The sequence below is a fragment of the Blennius ocellaris genome (genome assembly GCF_963422515.1).
Source record: "Blennius ocellaris genome assembly, chromosome: 24".
NCBI classification, from domain to species: Eukaryota; Metazoa; Chordata; class Actinopteri; order Blenniiformes; family Blenniidae; genus Blennius; species Blennius ocellaris.
In genome coordinates, this window is record NC_137673.1 from 4,093,679 (window position 1) to 4,113,271 (window position 19,593).

The window sequence follows — 19,593 nt, forward strand, 5'->3', positions numbered from 1 at the left end:
ATTAGCCAACCACGAAAAACTTTTTGAAGGTAAGTTGTGAAAAGCACAATAGAAATCTATTTTTATTATTTAGTAGTTCTTGTCAACTGCAGAAGATGTTTTAAGATGAGCTACTTGTTGTGATCTGCAATATTCATGTAATCAAAGTGGTTATCTCCAACAGCTTGAATAACTGAACCGAGATTTAGGTGGAATAAACATGGTGTAGCAGCAGATGCTGAGTGTTGTCACAAATATAACTAATAATTACCTCCCCCAAAAGTAAATGAAGCAAATTAAGTAAATAGGAATTTGGGGGTTGGATACACTATCTGAATGTGTATATTGGTATGACTGTAAAACTAAGTTCTTACTTAGTGTTATCATACGTATATGGATAATTATGACATTAGATAGAATAATACAAAAGTGGAGGGATTAAATGTTTTTCTTTGTATTTTCATAAAATATAGATTCATATCGGTAATTTACATTAACTTTATTCACAATGGTAATTATAAATTGCATACGTTTTAATTTGTTGCATATTTGAATACGTTTTACGTGGTGGCTTCAGAGAGCGTGGCGGAACCATCTACTGTTTGTTTCCCGTGGACACATTTCTGACCGGACCGCTTTCCTTTACCCAGCATCCTCTGCTTCAATTCCGTCCTTCCGACTTCCGCCTCAGCTTCGAGCCGATGTGAGTATTTTCATCGGAAAGTATTTTCACACAATCTGTCGCCATCGGCTGGTTTTTAAAGCACTTTTTATCCCATTCATGTTGTAAATGTGTATATAAGCGATGTATTGTGCATACGGGGTTGTTTTGGAGGCGGTCAGTTCTGATGAAGACCGTAGTTGTAAGCGAAGAACCGCTACGTTGGTTGCATGGCTACTACGAGCTTCAATGAGCCGAACAGACCCGTATGGCCTGAACACAAATGATGCTAATATAATAAATATCGAGAATTTGCGTCTGATGCGTGTTTAAAAGAGCTTCACGCGAGCTTGTGTCTTCACAAAAAGATGTCGGCTGAGTATTTGTGTTGCGCGTTGAGCTCCTCTGATTCTACTTGCTTGTGTTTCCATAGATGGCCCCAACAAAGAAAGGAGAAAAGAAAAAGGGGCGTTCAGCCATCAACGAGGTTGTGACCAGAGAGTACACCATCAATGTCCACAAGCGCATCCATGGGATGTAAGTACTGTTGTTGCAGATTTCATCAGAGCTCTGCCTGGGCTGTTTAAAACCAGCTGGTATCTATTCAGCCATGTGTGGTAGCTAAACATGAACTTGCACTCCAATCTTAAGGTGGTAGCCTCTGTTGGTGCGATTAAATATTATGATTGTGGAGAATGCTCAACAGTTGTGCTTAATTTAAGGCCATGCATTTCAAGGCTCTTTGACAGGGAAAACTACAACAACAAAGGCTGTGCTAGTCTCCCAGTTGAATTTGAATCCTCTTTAAAACTGTTAGGGTTGCAGTTGTCCCCTTTTTGTTTTTCATTGTTATAACATTTGGCTAAACTACAGTAAAGCTGCATGATTTTTGTGTCATACGTTTGGAAATTGTGCATGATTGAAACAGTGTCTTTTAATAGAGCCCTATTCTTGTATGGCGTAAAAGGCTTTAGATACTTTTATCAATCATCTTCAGGAGGACGAGTGGGGAGTCAAACCTGCAACCTTCTGAATGAGAGACGACCATTCTGTCAGCGGAGCCACAGTCGCCTCTCAATCACGTCGTGGTGCCAACCTAACGTTGTTGTTTTTGCAGAGGCTTCAAGAGGAGGGCTCCCCGCGCCATCAAGGAGATCCGCAAGTTCGCCGTGAAGGAGATGGGAACGCCCGACGTCCGCATCGACACCCGCCTCAATAAGGCTGTGTGGAGCAAGGGGATCAGGTGAGAGAGGGTTCAAACTAACAGTTGATGTGAACGCAAAAAGCAGTTGTTTTTGTTGTTGTTGCCGTTTTGTCCCAATGTGTCACGTTTGTACATCACCTGCTGTTAAATTGAGCTTCCTCTTCATTTACTTTTCAAATTCATTAATTAAAACCTCCGCATTTAGAGAGATGGTAGCTCTGAGTGGGTGTGAAGTGTCATACTCATCAACTGTCACTTTTTTATTTTTTGCAGGAATGTGCCGTACAGGATCCGCGTGAGGCTCTCCAGGAAGCGTAACGAGGATGAGGACTCTCCCAACAAGCTGTACACCCTGGTCACATATGTTCCCGTCACCACATGCAAAGGTAAAACTTCACCGTTTTCCAACATGTGAAAGCTTTGAAGACTTGTCTTTTAACGATTCTTCCGTTTTTATCCCGAACAGGCCTGCAGACGGTCAATGTTGATGAAAACTAAATGTTTCCCCTCTGCGAGTGGAATAAAAAACATAAAAGTTGATCAAGTCTTCTGTCTTTATTTTTGTGTTTGCACTTACCTGAAGGTTCAGTGGGATCGTTCATTGGGTGTTATAAATAAATTTGTGGCTGAGCAGGAAGAACTCAATGTGCTCAAACTGGTATATTACCCCCCTCTCACCAAAACCTGTCATGGAATGCAGAACAATAGAGGTGTACTCTTTGTTGAAGGAAAATATAATTTCATAGGCTTGGTTGGTTTAAGAAAGACAATACCTGCAGAAAAAAACCAAGTGTGTCATTTTCAACTGAGTATCTTAATCCACATGTAATTAAAACTTCAAGTCTTGCTGTGTGTTTTAGGAAAGTAACTGAAACGGGACTTATTTGCTGAAAGAAAATATACTCGCATTCAAAATGTATTATTAACCATCTTTGTGACAGTTTCTCTCCATACATCTTTAAATATGAACCGTTGACCTGTGGGTGAGTGCATGGACACGCCTTACTTGAAATTGATAGAATGTGAACAAACAGGAATAGTGCTCTCCTGACAACAGGTGTAAATGTAACTCACTGGTAAGTGATTCCTCGTGCTACTGAGACACAGTACAGACCACATAGCTTCAATCATGAACTGGAAGAAATATAGAGATGTGGCCTACTGGCTGTGCATTAACATCCTGAAGATTTTGGTGAGTAAAAGCAGAAATATTACCCTCGAATTCTGGTATGTTTATTTTGGCCGGATGTGTCACGTCTGAAGCTGACAAAACAAAAAACCATTAGTGGGGTAGATCGTGACCCTAAAAAAAAAACAAAGTTGTATTTATAGTTTTGCTATGTACACTTTCTAACTGCACTCAGGCCCGGAGTGGTTAATAGGGAGGACCAGTGGTCCGGTGTTCAGTGACCGCAGGGGTGGGCAATCCTGGTCCTCGGGGGCCGCAGTCCTGCACGTTTTAGATGTTTCCCTGCTCAAACACACCTGTCATCATGATGAGGCTCTGCAGAAGGCTTGACAAGGAGCCACTAATTGCTGTCAGCTGTATTGATGTGAGGAGACATCTAAAACGTGCAGGGCTGCGGCCCTCGAGGTCCAGGATTGCCCACCCCTAGCATAGACCCATAGTTTTATATCTACGAGTGACACCTCTGGCTTGATCACAACCCGTTTCCGCTGTTGGAACCAGATCTGTCCGGGGCGGGGCTTGTGTCTGCGCCTGGCGGAAACGTCACGCAGTATGAACTACGGCAACACCACATGGACAAACTACAATAAGGTATGGCTGGATGGAGGGATCGGTAGATAATACACAGAACCCCCCCCCCCCCCCCCCCAAAAAAAAAAAAAAATCCAACAAGTATACATGCATAATCAAATAGGTTATGTTGAAGAAATGTGCTTGATGCTCAAAAAAACACTTGTAAAGTACTTGGAAGGGAAAAGTAAAAGGAAGAGGCGCAATAAAGGACAAACCAGAAACCTCCAGTCGGTCCTGAAGTTAAACAAAGTGAGCATTGCTGCTTTGGGACATCCGGAGGCATAAAACCACTCGTAGCGTCCCTTTCACCTCACACAGTCACGTTAGCTTTCCACGAAGCGGAGCTTCCAAACTTGTTTACACTGCGACGGGAGAAACTTGCAGCCAGTAATAATGCGAAACGTCATCACAGCCAATCATTATGTGCAACGTCATCAGAAAGCGCGGACATATCTCTTTTTTTATTATTATTTTTTTTTATTATGTATTAACAAAGCTTCCAAGCAATGACAATAACTTTGATAAACAAAGTCATAGAAACTCCTTGGAAGTGTATATACCATTGATCAGTTTGAAATGAACTTCCTTTATCTTTGGAGCAACAGGAAATTGTATATATTTACTCATTAATTTGTGTGGGCTGTGGGGACTAAAATTGTGCTTGAATATGAATTTCCAGTAAAGTAATACTTGCTGATGAAAAGAGGAGAGTTTAACAGGCAGTTTCATAGGGTTAAAACTGGAGTGCAGTTTCCCGCGCTGCCGCTGGGGGGCGCTGCTCCTTTTACCTCCGGTGCCAGTGTGAATAACGGGTCGTGTACATCATTGGGCTGGGCTGCTGTTATGCCTCCATCCAGCCTTTTCTCCACAGTCTGGGCAGCTGTAAAGTAGCTTACCCTCATTCAGAAGGTGAGTGTGGGTGTGGAATTTACATCTGAACGGATTTCAAGTTGAAAAACGAGCCAGTTTGAGGTTTTAGTGGACAGGTGTGGTTAGCTGGCGAGGTAAGTGGCCAGTTAGCACGGAGCTTCACAACAATCCACGTTATTAGATAATTATCCCTTTCTGTTAATAAACAACCTACACCCAGAAGCCACGTTGAGAACTCTTACTCCTCCCGTTGTCACACAGATAACTGTAAGCCGGCTGGTCCCTCGGTGGGAGGCTCTGAGTGAAGCTAGCTCGCTCGTCCAGCCTCCATGTTTTGCATGGTTGTGTGTGTGTGTGACTCTGTGTTCGTGTGTCCAGTTCAGACATGGCCGTCAGCTGATGCTCAGAGCAATGCGCCACCACTGGCTGCTCCTCGGGGTTTGCGGCTGGGCGCTGCTCATTCTGGTGTTTGTTGGGAAGTTGATCACCTTCAGGGCTGCGGATGGTAAGCAGCTGCTCCCTGTGCTGGTCTCTGCCGGGTGGGAGAGCTGGGATGCTCACTGTGGTCCGTCATCTGCGTGTGTCTCCGCAGACTATGGAGACAAAGGTGTCTTGCAGAGCTGGACGGAACCGGGGACCAAGCAGGGTAAAGCTGCTGGTGTCATCCGACCAGAAAGTCAAGACCCTGGACCTGCAGAGCGGGTGAGTATTATTCTGCATCCCATATTTACTTGTCAACACAAAGTCACCCAATTCCTGCCTGACTACTTCTAATAGCATATTATGAAATAACTAGCTGATTAAAAACTGCCAGTGTGAAGGGGTATCAACGAAAGGGAAAACTTTCTTCAAGGAATCACTGGAATAAGGGGGAAGGGAGAGACGGGATCGTGATGTCTGTACTTTGCAATAAAACATCTGCATACTCCCCAGAATAGCTGTTAAAAAGTGTATGACACAAGTTTTAAATGAAGGCCCTCTTCCCAAACTGGGGATCGAGGCTCTTAAAGTGAGGTACAGTTCAAACCAGAGGTTTACATACACTGTACAGAAAGACAGTCAAACTTTTTTTCTCACTGTCTGAAGTGAAATCCAAGTGAACGTCTCCTGTTTCAGTTCAGTTTCGAATTCCCCAAATAATTTCTATTTGCTAAAATTCCACAATGATCAAATTTAGTTTCTCTCTTCTTTTTTTTTAATTACTTTCTTTGAAATCAAAAGTTAACATGCACTTCCTTGGCATTTGGTATCATTGCCTTTTAATTGTATGGCTTGTGTCAATAGTTTTGTCACTATAGTTTGCTGTAATTCGAGCCATGTCCTCCCAACCATACTGGTGTAACCAAGTCAGGTTTTCTCAGGGTCACAAGCTTCCCCCCTTTTCCCTCCCAAATGTAACAATGGTCACTATGGCCAAACAGTTCAACTTTACTTTCATCAGACCACGAGTCATGTCTCCAAAAAAAAGTATGTTTTTTGTCCCTGTGCGCATTTGCAAGCCGTAATCTGCTGTTTTATGTTTCACTTGGAGTAATACTTCATCCTCACTGAGTCGCCTTTGAGCCTGCTCGTTTTCACATTTCTGTCTGAAACCTCTGAGACGGAGAACCCCTGTCCTCCCTGAGGAGTATGATGGCTGTATGTAAAGGTTTCACTTCACAGAAAGAACATATAATGCTTCAAGATATTCTATCTTGTCAGTTTTGCATTTTGCAACTATATATGAGTTTGAAAATTCTAACTGACCTAAAATGGGAGAAGTTTAGTCTGATTTAACTTGAGACAGTGAGAAATAAAGGTTTATGTGGGTTTTTATTCTATCTATGTACATTTCTTGTTTCAGCTCTGTATGCAGTGGTGTTATGGGGCTCGTAAGCTTACAGGCAATCTGTCATCAAAGATGAGACCAATTTGAATGTAAAAACAATCTTCTACTAGTTCCTTGAGAAGGTTCTAGATTTAGTTTTATCTGCATTCAGTCTCCAAAACAGAATTTGGGCTTCTATTTCTTAAAAAAAAAAAAATGCTTGAAGTGCTCAAAAGCTGCCAGGACAATGTCCCCAAAACGGTAAAAGACAATGTCAACTTCATAAAAAAATTAAGGTTTTTATTTTGGCTTCCCCCCCCCCCCCCCCCCCCCCAACTCATTGACGTAAATCATAAACAGCAAGGGACCGAATACAGAGCCTTGAGGCACCCCTTCTGGTTCAGGATATCAACTTGTAATAATTTTAGCAGTCTGAGACAATGAGGCACAGTGAGCATGCGCGGATTAAATAGAAGATATGATTTAACTGGCATTAAATAGATGGCTCGTGTGCTTCAGCCGTCACTCCCACCCCCGGACCCCGAGTGGCTTTCGATCAGTGAGAAGCGACTGGAGCTGCTCTCCTCCGTGTGCAAGAACAACAGCCTCAGTAATCTGACCCACGTCCCAATCAGCGAGTTCGTCCTGGACCGTATCTTCGTGTGTGACAAGCACAAGATCCTCTTCTGCCAGACGCCCAAAGTGGGAAACACTCAGTGGAAGAAAGTCCTCATTGTGCTCAACGGTGAGTCCAGGTGGTGTCGGTGTAAAAGCAACCTGCACTCAACAGAAGGAGGTTCACACACACGGTCTACAATATTGTCTTGATACTGATCACATGTCATTTAACACTCTGGGTTGCTGCTGTATTGCTCTTGTTTTGCTTGTTTGCAGGACAGTTTCCCACTGTGGAGGAAATCCCAGAATACCTGGTTCACGACCATGCTAAAAACGGCCTGCCTCGCCTCTCCTCACTCACTCCGCAGGAAATATCTCACAGGTGAGCTCACATCACATCTTGGTGAAAGTGCATTTTATTTTAATGTTGGGGCTGCAATATTGTGATATATGCTGACAAAGCAAATCTGCGACTCAACTGATGAGCACGGCTCAGAGATGCAGAGAGCTGACAGACCTGTTATTTTGTTCCAACCCACAGATTAAACACTTACTTCAAGTTTCTCATCGTGAGGGACCCGTTCGAGCGCCTCATTTCTGCCTTCAAGGACAAGTTTGTGAAGAACCCCCGTGACGAGCCGTGGTACAAAAGCAGCATCGCTCCCGTCATCATCCGGAAATACCGCAAGGGCCACCGGTACAGCGCACTCACCCCATCCGGCCTGCACTTCGAGGACTTTGTGCGTTACCTTGGTGACACGTTGGGCCGCCGCCAAATGGACCAGCAGTTTGTCAACTACATCATCCACTGGGTGACGTACACAGAGCTGTGTGCGCCGTGCGCCATCCAGTACAGCGTGGTGGGACACCACGAGACGCTGGAGCAAGACGCACCCTACATCCTCAGAGCGGCGGGCGTGGAGGGCCTGGTGTCCTACCCCGACATTCCTCCCGGCATCACGCGCTACAACAGGACCAAGGTGGAGCAATACTTCTCAGACATCAGCAAGCGGGACATCAGGCGACTGTTCGCACGCTACCAGGGCGACTTCCAACTGTTTGGTTACCCCAGCCCAGACTTTCTACTGGACCGAGAGGACGAACACTGACAGACATGTTTTCTAGGAAAGCCTCTCCTTTGGTTTGATGTTACGGAGAGGAACTTGTGTTCTGGCAGTCCAGCACTTTGTCCTTAATGTAGTTCCCTTTGTTACAATAACTGACAGGTGGGAGTGTTGGTTGTGGCACATCGTCTTTCAAGCAGGGCGACTCGCATGTCGGTGGCAAGTGCAACTCGTGGATGGAAGACTGCACTCAAGTAAATTACCTCCAAAGATTGTCTGGGATCATTTTTCATTGTTTGAACTCTTGTGATTGGCTGAGACGGCGACATGTCAGGTTGACAAGCCAGTCGCGCTCCAACTGGCTTTTAAAATGGCAAGTTTTTCAAACCGTATCATGTGCAGTCTGATTCCCTCACATACCTGACGATTGCAGTGACCAGTCGGTTCCCAGGATACCGGCTCTGGTCCACCGTCAGTGTATGTAATGAAGCCGAGCCACTTCCTGTCACTGAGAAGCCACGGCGGTGAGTAACTGCCAGTCAGGTCCCGCAGGGTGCCGGAGAAACGTTGTTAAATTAGTATCGTCTTCTCTTTATATAGTAACTTCAAAGAAGGTAGGATTTTGTCTGTTTTGAAATAAATTAATATAAAGAAATGTTTTTACTCTACTTGGCCTCTGAACTACTTTTGTGCAACTTTTCAGTCCCCCTATAAAGGGCTGCTGGGCCTGAATCTCAGAAGCGTACCTCTGTGGAAACGTGCCGGAGCAGCCTGAAAGGCTTTCAACACAACCAAGCCCAGTAATGGGCCTATGAATGGGATGTTGTGACGTTGTTTTCCCAGTTTATTTTGAGACCCAGGCTCTCCAGATGTGTCGTGAGGAGCCTGGTGTTCTCCTGGGTTTGTTGGAATCGCGATAGCTTTTCTTCTTTGACTGCAGTATCCCATTAAAAATAATGGATTGGATGCAAATTGCAGAGCTGAGACCTCTGGTTACAGTCTTTATGGCCCAATCTGACGTCCTGTCCCCTCGCTGGGCTGAGCAGCACTGGACAGGTAAAGCTTTGGCTCCGTTTCAAACGGTAGACATGTTTGCTCACTTCCTCACAATTGAAGTAATGGCTCCTCCTTCTGGCCTCACTGTAATTGGACAGATGTTTTACACATCTTCAAAAAAATTGTATGCACAGTACTCAGTGACACTTCTATGGAATATTTGTGGTATGACTGTTCAGTTCAGTCTGACTAAGTGAAGGACTGAATGTGGTCAAACTGGTATATTAATTAACACTCCCTGTTGATGTCATGGAGGGAAGAGAACAAAAGCATTTCAAGAAAGACAATGGTCGTTTTCCTGAAAGAAAATGTTTTCACACGTTCAAAATGTATTATGAACCATCTTTGCGATTGTTTCTTACCAGACGTCTTAACCCTCTTGTTTGCTGCCCTGTCACAAACCTGTATTGCAACTTTTGGGAAATATGGTCAAACAAGAATGACGCTGTTGAAAAGAGTGGTGTGAACACCCCTCCAATCTTGGTCTTCCTCATTTCTCTCTTTCCTCTGCACATATCAGTACAGACCAAATAGTATGTAACAAATTAGCTTAATTTCATAGAAGAACTATTGAGCTGTAGTTCCCCTGACAGTGAATCAACTTCCTGAAGATGTTGGTGAGTAAAACCCGACACGAATCTACCAGAATTCTGTTGTATTTGTTGTGGCAGAATATGTCACTTCTGACGATCGCAGTACAAACGGGCATCAGTGAGGTGGATGATTGCTTTTAAAGAGATAAAACAGTTCTTAAAGTTGGATTTATATATATATATATTTAATGGAAGCTTTATAACTACACTCAAAAAATGTAAATGTTTCATTTGTTTTTTGGATATGTGTTCACTATTTTAGCCACTTTTATTTTAGAATTTTTTTTGTTTTGTTTTTATTATTTTATCCTATTTAGGTGCTTTTCCTTTTCCCTCTGTCCTTTTCAATCAGGTGTGCAAATTATAGAGATATGAGTTAAAACAAAACAAAAAATGTATACACTTGCATTTAAGAATTTAAATGTATTTTCAATCATTTAATATTGATTCAATGTGAAAAGCCTTTCACATTCATTTCAAGGCTAATGTAAAAAACGGGTAAATCATGTTGAATCATGAGCTTTTATGCCTCCATCCAGCCTTTTCTCTGCAGTTTGCGCTGCTGTAAAGTAACTTCCCCTCATCCGGAGGGTGAGTGCGGCTGTTGAATTTACATTTGAGCAGATTTCAAGTTGAAAAACGAGCCAGTTTGAGGTTTTAGTGGACAGATGTGGCTCGCTGGCCAGCAAAGTGGCCAGTTAGTATGCAGCTTCACAACAATCCACATTATTAGCTAATAATCTGTTTGTTAATAAACACACGCCACCCAGAAACCACTTTGAGAACTCTACTCCTCCCGATGTCACACACTATTTTATAACTGTAAGCCGGCTGGTCCCTCAGTGGGAGACTCTGAGTGAAGCGAGCATGCGAGTTCCACCTCCATAGTTTGCATATTTAGTGTGTGTTTGCATGTGTGACTCTGTTCATGTGTTCAGTTGTAACTCAGACATGGCCGTCAGCTGATGATCGGAGCAATGCGCCACCACTTTCTGCTCAGCGTTGTGTGCGTTTGGGCGCTGATCGTCCTTCTGTTTGTTGGGAAGTTGATCACCTTCAGGGCTGCGGATGGTAAGCAGCTGCTTCCTGTGCTGGTCTCTGCCGGGTGGGAGAGCTGGTCTGCTCACTGTGTGTGTGTGTGTGTGTGTGTGTGTGTCTGTGTGTGTGTGTGTGTGTCTGTGTGTCTGTGTGCGTGTGTGCGTGTGTGCGTGCTTCCACAGAATATGGAGACAGAGGTGTGCAGAACTGGAGGGTGCCAAGACCCAAGACGGTTACAGCTTCTACTGTGGCCAGCCCAGAAAGTCAACATTCCAAATCTACAGATCAGGTGATTATTCTGCATCACTCACCTTTACTTGCCAGATGGATGTTCTCAACTTTATAAACATTATAGACTTCGGCAACCTCACCCCTGACGTCACTCCCACCCCCGGACCCCGAGTGGCTTTCGATCAGTGAGAAGCGACTGGAGCTGCTCTCCTCCGTGTGCAAGAACAGCCTCAGTAATCTGACCCACGTCCCAATCAGCAAGTTCGTCCTGGACCGTATCTTCGTGTGTGACAAGCACAAGATCCTCTTCTGCCAGACGCCCAAAGTGGGAAACACTCAGTGGAAGAAAGTCCTCATTGTGCTCAACGGTGAGTCCAGGTGGTGTCGGTGTAAAAGCAACCTGCACTCAACAGAAGGAGGTTCACACACACGGTCTACAATATTGTCTTGATACTGATCACATGTCATTTAACACTCTGGGTTGCTGCTGTATTGCTCTTGTTTGCAGGAAGGTTTCCCACTGTGGAGGAGGTCCCAGAAAAGGTGGTTCATGTCAGAGGCAGAAAGGGCCTGAAACGCCTCTCCTCTCTCACTCCACAGGAAATAAGTCTCAGGTGAGCTCACATCACCGTTTGATGAAAGTGCATTTTATTTCAAAGTTGAGGCTGTAATATTGTGATATACGCTGACAAAGCAAATCTGTGACTCTCAACTGATGAGCACGGCTCAGAGATGCAGAGAGCTGACAGACATATGAAGAAACTTCTTTTGTCAAGTGTTCAGCGCTCGGTACATGATGGGTGGAGTCCTGCTCATAAAACTGTGGTAATTACTTTGAGGCAAGATTGCACTTCAGTTAAAAGTAAAACACTGAATTTAGAAATGATGAGCTATAAAGCAGAACGGCTGTTATTTTTCAAGTTTTTCATTTAGTTCTCATCATGTCGAGCTTTTTGTTCCAACCCACAGATTAAACACTTACTTCAAGTTTCTCATCGTGAGGGACCCGTTCGAGCGCCTCATTTCTGCCTACAAGGACAAGTTTGTGAAGAACCCCCGTTATGAGCCGTGGTACAATTCCAAAATCGCGCCGGTCATCATCCAGAAATATCGCAAGAGCCACCCAGACAACGAGCTCACCCCATCCAAGCTGCAGTTTGAGGACTTTGTGCGTTACCTTGGCGACACGGTGGACCGAAAACAGGTCGACCAGCAGTTTGGCAACTACATCATCCACTGGGTGACGTACACAGAGCTGTGTGCGCCGTGCAACATCCAGTACAGCGTGGTGGCACACCACGAGACGCTGGAGCAAGACGCACCCTACATCCTCAGAGCGGCGGGCGTGGAGGGCCTGGTGTCCTACCCCAACATTCCTCCCGGCATCACGCGCTACAACAGGACCAAGGTGGAGCAATACTTCTCAGACATCAGCAAGCGGGACATCAGGCGACTGTTCGCACGCTACCAGGGCGACTTCCAACTGTTTGGTTACCCCAGCCCAGACTTTCTACTGGACCGAGAGGACGAACACTGACAGACATGTTTTCTAGGAAAGCCTCTCCTTTGGTTTGATGTTACGGAGAGGAACTTGTGTTCTGGCAGTCCAGCACTTTGTCCTTAATGTAGTTCCCTTTGTTACAATAACTGACAGGTGGGAGTGTTGGTTGTGGCACATCGTCTTTCAAGCAGGGCGACTCGCATGTCGGTGGCAAGTGCAACTCGTGGATGGAAGACTGCACTCAAGTAAATTACCTCCAAAGATTGTCTGGGATCATTTTTCATTGTTTGAACTCTTGTGATTGGCTGAGACGGCGACATGTCAGGTTGACAAGCCAGTCGCGCTCCAACTGGCTTTTAAAATGGCAAGTTTTTCAAACCGTATCATGTGCAGTCTGATTCCCTCACATACCTGACGATTGCAGTGACCAGTCGGTTCCCAGGATACCGGCTCTGGTCCACCGTCAGTGTATGTAATGAAGCCGAGCCACTTCCTGTCACTGAGAAGCCACGGCGGTGAGTAACTGCCAGTCAGGTCCCGCAGGGTGCCGGAGAAACGTTGTTAAATTAGTATCGTCTTCTCTTTATATAGTAACTTCAAAGAAGGTAGGATTTTGTCTGTTTTGAAATAAATTAATATAAAGAAATGTTTTTACTCTACTTGGCCTCTGAACTATTTTTGTGCAACTTTTCAGTCCCCCTATAAAGGGCTGCTGGGCCTGAATCTCAGAAGCGTACCTCTGTGGAAACGTGCCGGAGCAGCCTGAAAGGCTTTCAACACAACCAAGCCCAGTAATGGGCCTATGAATGGGATGTTGTGACGTTGTTTTCCCAGTTTATTTTGAGACCCAGGCTCTCCAGATGTGTCGTGAGGAGCCTGGTGTTCTCCTGGGTTTGTTGGAATCGCGATAGCTTTTCTTCTTTGACTGCAGTATCCCATTAAAAATAATGGATTGGATGCAAATTGCAGAGCTGAGACCTCTGGTTACAGTCTTTATGGCCCAATCTGACGTCCTGTCCCCTCGCTGGGCTGAGCAGCACTGGACAGGTAAAGCTTTGGCTCCGTTTCAAACGGTAGACATGTTTGCTCACTTCCTCACAATTGAAGTAATGGCTCCTCCTTCTGGCCTCACTGTAATTGGACAGATGTTTTACACATCTTCAAAAAAATTGTATGCACAGTACTCAGTGACACTTCTATGGAATATTTGTGGTATGACTGTTCAGTTCAGTCTGACTAAGTGAAGGACTGAATGTGGTCAAACTGGTATATTAATTAACACTCCCTGTTGATGTCATGGAGGGAAGAGAACAAAAGCATTTCAAGAAAGACAATGGTCGGCGAACACACCCATGCGTCGGTTTCAACTGACCTTATATGGCCCGTCATTAAAACTTGAAGGCTCCCTGTGTCTTTCAGGATTGATTTGAAGGTTCTTTTAATAGTCTGAGGCCTTCTTATCTTACATCTTTCCTTATATCTTGTGAACCATCACTAACTCAGCTCCTCTGGCATCAGGCTTTTCATCATTCCCACAGTTGATAATAGAACCGACAGTGAGGCTGCTTTCCAGCTGATGCATCGAGGCAAATTTGTACAAAGTGAGTGATATGTTCCTTTATTTCCTGAAAGAAAATATTTTCACACATTCAAAATGTACTATGAACCATCTTTGTGATTGTTTCTTACCAGACGTCTTAACCCTCTTGTTTGCTGCCCTGTCACAAACACACCCCATATTTTCAACTTTTGTGAGATACGGGCAAACAAGAATGACGCTGTTGAAAGGAGTGGCGTGAACACACCTCCAACCTTGGTCTTCCTCATTTCTCTCTTTCCTCTGCACATATCAGTACAGACCAAATAGTATGTAACAAATTAGCTTAATTTCATGGAAGAACTATTGAGCTGTAGTTCCCCTGACAGTGAATCAACTTCCTGAAGATGTTGGTGAGTAAAACCCGACACGAATCTACCAGAATTCTGTTATATTTGTTGTGGCAGAATATGTCACTTCTGACGATCGCAGTACAAACGGGCATCAGTGAGGTGGATGATTGCTTTTAAAGAGATAAAACAGTTCTTAAAGTTGGATTTATATATATATATATTTAATGGAAGCTTTATAACTACAATCAAAAAATGTAAATGTTTCATTTGTTTTTTGGATATGTGTTCACTATTTTAGCCACTTTTATTTTAGAATTTTTTTTGTTTTGTTTTTATTACTTTATCCTATTTAGGTGCTTTTCCTTTTCCCTCTGTCCTTTTCAATCAGGTGTGCAAATTATAGAGATATGAGTTAAAACAAAACAAAAAATGTATACACTTGCATTTAAGAATTTAAATGTATTTTCAATCATTTAATATTGATTCAATGTGAAAAGCCTTTCACATTCATTTCAAGGCTAATGTAAAAAACGGGTAAATCATGTTGAATCATGAGCTTTTATGCCTCCATCCAGCCTTTTCTCTGCAGTTTGCGCTGCTGTAAAGTAACTTCCCCTCATCCGGAGGGTGAGTGCGGCTGTTGAATTTACATTTGAGCAGATTTCAAGTTGAAAAACGAGCCAGTTTGAGGTTTTAGTGGACAGATGTGGCTCGCTGGCCAGCAAAGTGGCCAGTTAGTATGCAGCTTCACAACAATCCACATTATTAGCTAATAATCTGTTTGTTAATAAACACACGCCACCCAGAAACCACTTTGAGAACTCTACTCCTCCCGATGTCACACACTATTTTATAACTGTAAGCCGGCTGGTCCCTCAGTGGGAGACTCTGAGTGAAGCGAGCATGCGAGTTCCACCTCCATAGTTTGCATATTTAGTGTGTGTTTGCATGTGTGACTCTGTTCATGTGTTCAGTTGTAACTCAGACATGGCCGTCAGCTCATGATCGGAGCAATGCGCCACCATGTTCTGCTCAGCGTTGTGTGCGTCTGGGCGCTGATCGTCCTTCTGTTTGTTGGGAAGTTGATCACCTTCAGGGCTGCGGATGGTAAGCAGCTGCTTCCTGTGCTGGTCTCTGCCGGGTGGGAGAGCTGGTCTGCTCACTGTGTGTGTGTGTGTGTGTGTGTGTGTGTGTGTGTGTGTGTGTGTGTGTGTGTGTGTGTGTGTGTGTGTGTGTGTGTGTGTGTGTGTGTGTGTGTGTGTGTGTGTGTGCGTGTGCGTGTGCGTGCGCGTGCGTGCGTGCGCGCGTGCGTGCGTGCTTCCACAGAATATGGAGACAGAGGTGTGCAGAACTGGAGGGTGCCAAGACCCAAGACGGTTACAGCTTCTACTGTGGCCAGCCCAGAAAGTCAACATTCCAAATCTACAGATCAGGTGATTATTCTGCATCACTCACCTTTACTTGCCAGATGGATGTTCTCAACTTTATAAACATTATAGACTTCGGCAACCTCACCCCTGATGTCACTCCCACCCCCGGACCCCGAGTGGCTTTCGATCAATGAGAAGCGACTGGAGCTGCTCTCCTCCGTGTGCAAGAACAACAGCCTCAGTAATCTGACCCACGTCCCAATCAGCGAGTTCGTCCTGGACCGTATCTTAGTGTGTGACAAGCACAAGATCCTCTTCTGCCAGACGCCCAAAGTGGGAAACACTCAGTGGAAGAAAGTCCTCATTGTGCTCAACGGTGAGTCCAGGTGGTGTCGGTGTAAAAGCAACCTGCACTCAACAGAAGGAGGTTCACACACACGGTCTACAATATTGTCTTGATACTGATCACATGTCATTTAACACTCTGGGTTGCTGCTGTATTGCTCCTGTTTGCAGGAAGGTTTCCCACTGTGGAGGAGGTCCCAGAAGAGGCGGTTCATGTCAGAGGCAGAAAGGGCCTGAAACACCTCTCCTCTCTCACTCCACAGGAAATAAGTCTCAGGTGAGCTCACATCACCGTTTGATGAAAGTGCATTTTATTTCAAAGTTGAGGCTGTAATATTGTGATATACGCTGACAAAGCAAATCTGTGACTCTCAACTGATGAGCACGGCTCAGAGATGCAGAGAGCTGACATACATATGAAGAAACTTCTTTTGTCAAGTGTTCAGCGCTCGGTACATGATGGGTGGAGTCCTGCTCATAAAACTGTGGTAATTACTTTGAGGCAAGATTGCACTTCAGTTAAAAGTAAAACACTGAATTTAGAAATGATGAGCTATAAAGCAGAACGGCTGTTATTTTTCAAGTTTTTCATTTAGTTCTCATCATGTCGGGCTTTTTGTTCCAACCCACAGATTAAACACTTACTTCAAGTTTCTCATCGTGAGGGACCCGTTCGAGCGCCTCATTTCTGCCTACAAGGACAAGTTTGTGAAGAACCCCCGTGACGAGCCGTGGTACAATTCCAAAATCGCGCCGGTCATCATCCAGAAATATCGCAAGAGCCACCCAGACAACGAGCTCACCCCATCCAAGCTGCAGTTTGAGGACTTTGTGCGTTACCTTGGCGACACGGTGGACCGAAAACAGGTCGACCAGCAGTTTGGCAACTACATCATCCACTGGGTGACGTACACAGAGCTGTGTGCGCCGTGCGACATCCAGTACAGTGTGGTGGGACACCACGAGACGCTGGAGCAAGACGCACCCTACATCCTCAGAGCGGCGGGCGTGGAGGGCCTGGTGTCCTACCCCAACATTCCTCCCGGCATCACGCGCTACAACAGGACCAAGGTGGAGCAATACTTCTCAGACATCAGCAAGCGGGACATCAGGCGACTGTTCGCACGCTACCAGGGCGACTTCCAACTGTTTGGTTACCCCAGCCCAGACTTTCTACTGGACCGAGAGGACGAACACAAGGCAGAAGAAGTTAAATTAGCTTTTTAAATGACAAGTTTTTCAAGCGGTTTTATGTATAGTCTCATTACCCAACATATGTTAGCACTGCAGTGAGCAATCGGATTTCAGGCTATGAGCGAAGCCAAAATGTTGGGTGTGGTAACTGCAAATGAGGTGCTGCAGGGGGCCCGAGCAAACTTTGAAAGTAACATCAAGAGAGGTAAGGTGATGTATTTTATTTAAAGAAATTAATATAAATAAAGATTTTTAATCTACACGGCCTGTATTTCATTTACAAACAGGCCAACTGAAACAGGGATATCATGCTTGTGGATGTGATTGCTGCAATGACAGCAACCGTCCACAAGGGGGCGGCGATGTTTGGGGCATGGCACCATCAAACAAGGCCTGTTGAACCCTTCAACTGAATGTCACCAATCTACCCTGTTCAGCTGACATTTGACATCCGAACACAAGGGGTAGAATTTTACCCCCCGTGGTGTCGCAAAACAACATGAAACATTTCAGAGGGGGCGTGACGAATTCAGGATTTCAATCACCAAGGTTCTCGGGGATTCGAGTGAGCAGGAACCTCAAGGGCGTGTGTGTGGTTGGTGGACCAATGCTGGTCCGACTGGTTTGTCCCGTTCTGCTATTTTAATATGGACTTTTATGTGTGTTTAAACAACAGTTCATCTTCATGCTTGTCTCAGCATGCATGAACATGACCCACACGTCACAGTTCTGACTTTATGTACATATCATATAGTGTACAGAAACGCCTCACCCATGCCTTAAGCAGTGTGAGGTTTCTTCCATATTTTGATATTTCTCAGTCCACATAAGTCATTATTTGTCTCGTGCTAATTCTTCATGCGTCCTTATTGGTCTGGAACCCTTTGTAAATTTTAAATATTACACATCTCTTAATGTTGAGTCGGCTTACATGATGGCTCATTAGGGGTTTGTAATTTGACACCTGCCTCCCAATGGGCAGCTGACCATAATAAGATGGTTTCAGCCTTTCCAGAGCGTATTCACAGCAGCCGTGAGCGCAAATGTCGATATTTGGCACTTTTAATCTGCGTGTCCTTCATTTTAATATCTGTAGGCTTCTTCAACCCTTATTTTTTTTTGCTAGCTTAAATCCATCTGATAACAGGTGTGTTTGTTCTCGACGTTTCCCTGCATCCACTTAAAAATAGCAGGTGTGCAGGCTGCAGGGAGACATGCCGCAGGACTGGGGACGGTGCATTGGACAGACATGCAGCATCACTCAGACTGCTCACTTGCCACACCCATGATTACCAATATAGACACTGGAGCCCCCCGTGCGCATGTGCGTGGCGGATGCTGCGTGGTGGGGGCTCCTGTCGTCGGTTTCATGTCCCCCTGAACCCCGCTGCTCCGGAGAGAGGGACGGTCTCCCTACCTCGTCCCAGGGTCCTCGGTGCGTTCGGGCACAGACTTTTTTTTTTTCTTTTCTTTTCTTGCCTGCCAGTTTCCTGTGTCTGTGCAGCAAGGAGCCGCGTGAAGCCACGCGGAGGCAGCAGAGCACCGGAAGCGAGGCGGTTTGGCTTTCAACATAAAATTAAAAGGCATTTGTTTCTTTATTCTGCAGTAACGTCAATATCCTAGGGTGTATTTTTTTGCACTAGTTTTATCCGAAAGCATTTATTTTAACCACAAAACCGCTGTTCACTGTTTATTATCGACCTGTAGAGAAAGAACTGCTCTGCCACAGCATACACTTTTAATGAAACCATGTTATAACTTCATAGAAGTGTGTTTCTTTAGCAGCTAAATCCTATTCAATCAATGAACTCTAAATTGTTGCACAAGATACGATCATCATCATCATCGGTCGGGTGCCTGGTAATTTCTAGATTCTATATGAAAATATTTAAAATAATGAAATATAATAATAATGAATTAGTAACATCTGTAATGCAATTACAGCAGAGTATTAGTACTGACGGAAGCGAGGCTGCCAATCTGCGCCATCGGCCGCTCCAACCACCAACACCTTTTGTATTCTTAATAAATACATAGTATTTGGATACTTATATTTTCATATTGTCCAAATTTCGGCAAAAGACTGGTGTGTACAGGTATGTATGTGTATAGGTATACATTCAATTTATATTTATTCCTATTTTATTTGATTTTATTATGGTCAACGTATGAGTAGCTTTCTCAAAACTGATAAATCTCATAATAAAACTGCTCATAAAGACTTGTAATATATAAGCTACTACATGCATAAGTAATGTAATTAATATTATACAATAGATGATGAAAAATATATGATGTAACAATATCTCTTCAATGGTATATAGTCAGAGTCAAGGTGTGGGACGAGTGAAGTTTAAATATTCTCCTACTCTTTTTTTAAACATGTGGAAACATATAATTGTTATGTCTG

At 44.4% G+C, this 19,593-nt stretch overlaps 4 protein-coding genes across 4 annotated transcripts; all 4 read left to right on the forward strand.

Annotated features, from left to right (window-relative positions):
* The first annotated feature begins 632 nt into the window (after positions 1 to 632).
* rpl31 (ribosomal protein L31) lies at positions 633 to 2,384 on the forward strand. Its single transcript, XM_080520076.1, has 5 exons — positions 633 to 682; positions 1,074 to 1,177; positions 1,758 to 1,883; positions 2,118 to 2,230; positions 2,311 to 2,384. Exons 2-5 carry the CDS (start codon positions 1,074 to 1,076, stop codon positions 2,340 to 2,342), a joined length of 375 nt encoding a protein of 124 aa, XP_080376202.1. The 5' UTR covers positions 633 to 682; the 3' UTR covers positions 2,343 to 2,384.
* A 2,020-nt stretch (positions 2,385 to 4,404) lies between these two features.
* Positions 4,405 to 8,865, forward strand: LOC308147639 (carbohydrate sulfotransferase 10-like). Its single transcript, XM_080519919.1, has 6 exons — positions 4,405 to 4,515; positions 4,855 to 4,981; positions 5,069 to 5,178; positions 6,803 to 7,028; positions 7,178 to 7,283; positions 7,443 to 8,865. Exons 2-6 carry the CDS (start codon positions 4,876 to 4,878, stop codon positions 8,008 to 8,010), a joined length of 1,116 nt encoding a protein of 371 aa, XP_080376045.1. The 5' UTR covers positions 4,405 to 4,515; positions 4,855 to 4,875; the 3' UTR covers positions 8,011 to 8,865.
* A 665-nt stretch (positions 8,866 to 9,530) lies between these two features.
* LOC308147431 (carbohydrate sulfotransferase 10-like) lies at positions 9,531 to 13,020 on the forward strand. Its single transcript, XM_080519564.1, has 6 exons — positions 9,531 to 9,638; positions 10,553 to 10,685; positions 10,835 to 10,941; positions 11,008 to 11,251; positions 11,392 to 11,497; positions 11,853 to 13,020. Exons 2-6 carry the CDS (start codon positions 10,580 to 10,582, stop codon positions 12,418 to 12,420), a joined length of 1,131 nt encoding a protein of 376 aa, XP_080375690.1. The 5' UTR covers positions 9,531 to 9,638; positions 10,553 to 10,579; the 3' UTR covers positions 12,421 to 13,020.
* Positions 13,021 to 14,199: 1,179 nt separating this feature from the next.
* On the forward strand, positions 14,200 to 17,443 carry LOC308147678 (carbohydrate sulfotransferase 10-like). The gene is made up of 6 exons (XM_080519971.1): positions 14,200 to 14,334; positions 15,249 to 15,381; positions 15,601 to 15,707; positions 15,774 to 16,020; positions 16,161 to 16,266; positions 16,622 to 17,443. The coding sequence occupies exons 2-6, from the start codon at positions 15,276 to 15,278 to the stop codon at positions 17,214 to 17,216; spliced, it is 1,161 nt and encodes a 386-aa protein (XP_080376097.1). The 5' UTR covers positions 14,200 to 14,334; positions 15,249 to 15,275; the 3' UTR covers positions 17,217 to 17,443.
* Positions 17,444 to 19,593: the final 2,150 nt, after the last annotated feature.